At 53.2% G+C, this 5,033-nt stretch overlaps 1 protein-coding gene across 3 annotated transcripts in view; it reads right to left on the reverse strand.

The window, feature by feature from the left end:
• ZFYVE28 (zinc finger FYVE-type containing 28) overlaps positions 1–5,033 on the reverse strand; it is a 93,315-nt gene that overhangs the window by 9,145 nt on the left and 79,137 nt on the right. For all 3 annotated transcript variants that reach the window (XM_012812254.1, XM_012812253.1, XM_012812252.1), the window contains one exon: positions 3,428–4,714. In XM_012812254.1, the coding sequence (XP_012667708.1) occupies positions 3,428–4,714 (1,287 nt within the window). The remainder of the gene's footprint in view (positions 1–3,427; positions 4,715–5,033) is intronic.

The following is a 5,033-nucleotide window of genomic DNA, read 5'->3' on the forward strand; positions in this document are numbered from 1 at the left end:
TTGGAGGTTGCTGTGAGCTGTAATGCCACGGCACTCTACCCAGGGGGACAGCTTGAGGCTCTGTCTCAAAAAAAAAAAAAAAAAAAAAAAAGAATGCACACTGCAGATCCCCTCAGCACGGGTGCCACATTACACTCCAAGGGGACAGGCTCCATCTCTTGCTGCTCAGTGGGTCTGAGCCGCCTGGCTCGGCCATTCTGGAACATGCTTGAGAAATGGATGGATGGTGAATGGAGGAGGCTCCAGTGTAAGTACTGCCCATGAAGGGAGGAGGTCTGACCTGCTGCCACTAGGCTGACCTGTTCCCAGCTACCTCCAGGAACAGTCCTGGGCCCTGGCACCACTGTCTAGGGGTCCAGACCAAATGCATGGCTGTCCCTGTCTCCTGGCCACTTGCCATGTGCTTTCTTCCTTGGAACATAGCATTGCCTCTGAGGCCACTTACAGGCCCTCTTGCCTTTTCTTCACTGAAGTACAGGGTTTTGTGCTGAGCTGAATGAGGCCAAGGACTTCTCAGCTGTATGAAGGGCCATGTCCACTGTGGGGTACAAAGATCATGTCAGAAGGATGGGAGGAGCTTCCAGATGGGTGGGTGTCTGCTGGTTGTCACCTGGACAAACAACAAAAACAGTGCAGGCCAAACCTGGAAACTCCTCCGAGCCTGTCAAAGGGTTCAGGACAGCTTCACGTCAACTCTGAAGATAAACGATGCACTTACCCATGACCTAAGTCTGAGGCCCACCAAGGAGCCTGTCAGGACAAAATGTGTACTGTTTAACATGGTCACGAAGCTTGGGCAGCATCTCAAAAATAGTCTTATCGAAAAACAGGAGAGGTTGTGGTTGTAGCACTGTCTGTAACAGCAAAAGTCCAGAAACAACCCCATGGCCAGCAGCAAAGCCTGACTGAGCACATCCTGGCCCAGGCACACAGCTGGGCCCTACTCGGCTAGACGGGAAATGAAGGACAATCGCAGTCAGCACCAGGCAGGCTCTGGGCTTGGAGGCCAGGAAGGCGAGCGGAGAGCAGTGTTTGCAGCACTGTTACGAACGGGAGGGGGCAAAATGTGGTGTGTATCTATCTACAAACAGGATAAACTACGAACAAATTTTAAATTGTTCCCTTTAGTGGTGGGAGGAAATAAAGTCCCTTTATTGTCTAGATTTGACTGGGAACCAAGCAAGTCTTCCACAAATTATAAAACTGAGTTATATGAAAATAGCAATCTGTATAAAATCTCTATAAATCTACTACTACATGGAACAAAGTAACTTAACCGTGAATAAAACTGGTGGCATAACCTCAGGAGAGGAATGATTTTAAGTGCTGTTAAAACAATCAGTTGACTGTATATTTTAGTGGGATACACCCTAAGGACAAAACTATCTGTAAAATATGTTAAAAAAAAAAAAAAGCTTAGATAGTAATGAGTGTTAGTGGGGATGTGGAAAAACTGGGACCCTTGTGCACAGCTGGTGGGATGCAAACTTCAGCCATTCTGAAACACAGGTTGACAGTTCCTTAGGAAGTTGTCACAGAGTCACCACATAAACCACAAACTCGCTCCTGGGGACAATCCCCACAGAACTGAACACACATGTCCACACAAACACTTGAACACAAATTCCCACAGTAGCACTGCTCGTAGTAGCCCAAAGTAGAGACAACACACACATCCATCAGCTGGAGAATGGTCAAAACATGGTGTCCTCAGAGAGTGGACATTACTAAGCCTCAAAGAGGAATGAAGACTAATTTATACTTCAGCTTGGACAAGCCTTAGCACACTGTGCTCAGAGACAGAAGCAGGGGACAAAAGGTCATGTATTACTGATGTCTCTCGATCCGTGATGAGTTATGTCCTGACAGACTCATTGTACCTTGAAAATGTCACAACTTAAAAATGCATTTAATACACCTAACCTTCAAAATTCAAAGTATAGTTTCTCTGAAGGTGTACAGCTTTCACACCATCATAAAGCCAAAAATTGGAAGTGATTCCATTCACAGGATGTGTCCAGAAGCAGCGAATCCACAGAGACAGGGAGTAGCTGAGAGTTGTCAGGGGCTGGGCAGGGGATGGGAGCAGCTACTGCTGACCCCAGGAGCCAGAACAGCCCACACCGCAGAGGCCGTGGAGCTCTGCGCAGAAGCTGGGAGGAAACGCAGCCCTGACAGCCCCTGAGGTCCCGACACCTGCCTGGGCAAATGCCCTGGAGGACACAGCCTTGTGGTGCCCCAGGGGCCTAAGGCACAGGAGGAGGGAGTGCTTGGCCTGACCACAGGGCACTGTTCCAAGAGTGAGGACACCTCCCTGAGTGCACCTGTGGCCCTCCCAGCCCCAGCTCGTGTCTGTCCTCTGTGCCCAGCTCCCATGGCTCCTGGGAGCTTTTCTGGCTCCCTGTGCTTATACCTCCTGCCTTGGTAGAGAGGCCAGTGGACACACCTGTAGCCAGGGTGGGAGCCTCGCAAAGCGGAGTCCTGCTTAGAGGCCCAGACGCTCTGACCATTCAGCCACCAGTGAACTGTGATCCACTGTGGCTGGCCCAGCACCTGCATTTCCCTTCTTAGCTCCAATGCTGGGTCAATAATCTATTTTGTTCAGGGGGGTGAGGAACGAGGAAAGAAAGCAGCCTGCAGTTCAAGGGAAGTGCCTGCCCCAGGTCTTGCACACCCACCTCACTGTCTTCCCAGCTGCTTGCCTTGATTTTTTTTTTTTTTTTTGAGACAGAGTCTTACAATGTCACCCCTTAGTAGAGTGCCATGGTGTCACAGCTCATAGCAACCTCAAACTCTTGGGCTTAAGCAATTCTCTTGCCTGAGCCTTCCAAGTAGCTGGGACTACAGGTGCCTGCCTCAATGCCTGGCTATTTTTTTGTTGCAGTTGTCATTGTTGTTTAGCAGGCCCAGGCTGGGTTTGAACCCGCCAGCCTCGGTGCATGTAGCCAGTGCACTAACCACTGAGTGATGGGCGCCAAGCCCAGCTGCCTGCCTATATTGGGGAAGGGACAGGAGGGGAGATTCATTCAGAGGGAGGGGATGGGACAGTACTGGGAGGTACTGGCATCTGGGGACATGGCCTGGGAACTGGCCCAAGGGTGGTCTGGGGATACCACATGCTGCTTACACCAGGGCAGTGAAAGAAGGTGGGCCGATGGCTGGATACTGGCACAGGCACCTGTACCATCAGAAATGCAGAGTTTGGAGACACTGGGCATAATTTTTGGCTGCTTAACTTCCAATAGGATGGGCTCAGCTCACTGCCTGCCCGCCACACAGAGGATCACACTCTGGCTTGGGCGCAGCACCTACTGGTGGCCAGGAAGCCCCAGGTGGAGACATTTCAATACTTCCAGGATTTTGCCGACATGATGAGCACTGAATGCAGAGAGGATGAGGCCAATACCTCAAGCAGATCGACTCTTACCTGGAGCCCAGTGGCTGCTGCAGCTCCCCCTGGGCTGTCGATGTCCTGCTATCCTGCTGTCTGGCCTCTAGTCCCTGCTGTTGACCGGTGACCTCAGCCTCTCCCTGAGACCCATTTGCTGCATCCACCTGGGAACCTGAGGTCTGTGCCAGGCAGCTACTGGGAGTGGGGGCTTTGGGATCCTGTGTGTCACAGGTGTCTTCTGTGGGCAGGGGGCCCTCAGAGACAGGCCAGGCTTTGTCCTGCCTGTCAGGGCCCTTGTTGCCGGCCTTGGCTAAGCCAGCTGTGTAAGAGGCACCGATGATGCTCCCGGGGTGGCACTTCTCCCGCAGGCACTCTGCAGCATCCTCCCTGCTGTCCCCACAGCTCCCACAGCATACACAGGAATGCAGCAGGCAGTCAGTGGCTGCAGTGCTGAGTCTGTGGGAGCTGCCCTCTGTGCCCTCAGCCACAGGCCCAGAAGGGGAAGCACCCAGGCCTGGGGTTTCCTGGGTAGTGGTGGCAGAGTCCAAGGAATTGGGCGACTTGGGATTGAAGATGACAGTGGCTGAGAGCTTCATGCCCCCCGTGCGGTGGGCGATCATCTCGGCTGTCTCGGCGTCATCTGTCCCCACCTCCCAGCCGTCCAGGTAAAGCTGCGAGTCCAGGCAGCTGCAGGAGTTGGAGCCCAGGAGGCTGGCCACATGTGTACCGCCATCCCCCATGTCGTTGTTGTTGTTGCTCAGGTCCTCCTTTTCCGCAATGGAAGCAGTGACCTCAGCCCCTCGGCTCTGGCCTCCCTGACCTCTCTCCTGGGGGTCGGGCTGGGTGCTATCTGACCACTCAAATGGACCTTGAGGGGACTCAGGCCTGGCAGGGGCATCTGCTGTGCCCTCCACGTCATCCATAAAGAACACACGGTCCTCGTTGCTGTCCACCTGTAGGTGCGCTCTGCCTGGAGAGGCCTCCCCACATGGGCTGCCCTCTGCTCCCGGCCTGTGTGCTGGGGACTGGCAGGCACTGGGCGGTGACAGCAGAGAGGACATCTCGTCCCCAGCCCTGTGGACCATGCGACTGAGCTGCTCCAGCTCCTGGTCATCATATTGCATGGAGCAGGCCAGCTCTGCCTCTGAGTCTTGGGCCTTAGCTGAGTGCTGCTCCTCAGGGGGAAGGGGTGCAGGAAAGGTAGGGGCCAGGACAGCAGGCACCTGCACGTCCGCTCGGATGGAGAACTCCACATCCTGGGAAATGCAGAGGTTTCGCTCCAAAGTGTGCAGCTCCTCCTCGGTCAGTGTCTGTAGTAAATCCCTACAAGGGTTGAGATAAAAAACAAGAGTAAGGGTCCCATAAGCCACACCAGCCTCCTTGGCCAAGAGTGGACTCAGCCCCCTGGAATTTGCACCAGCAGGAAAGTAGCCAGGTGTGAAAGGTTTGCACCTAAATTCACATGGCACCAGAATGGTTCCTCCACCACAAAACAAAGTCTTGGAGGTGTGTCAGCAGTATTCAAGGTGGCTGACTCTGATTCTAGGTTTCCTTCTAACAATGAGATTCTGAAACCTCTCACTTAAAACAAGGAAATCCTGATTCTTTGGTTTGTGCTAATTGCATGAATAAAACTCTAAGG

Source organism: Otolemur garnettii, unplaced genomic scaffold (assembly GCF_000181295.1).
Source record: "Otolemur garnettii isolate 467f Iridium unplaced genomic scaffold, OtoGar3 scaffold00198, whole genome shotgun sequence".
Taxonomy (NCBI): Eukaryota; Metazoa; Chordata; class Mammalia; order Primates; family Galagidae; genus Otolemur; species Otolemur garnettii.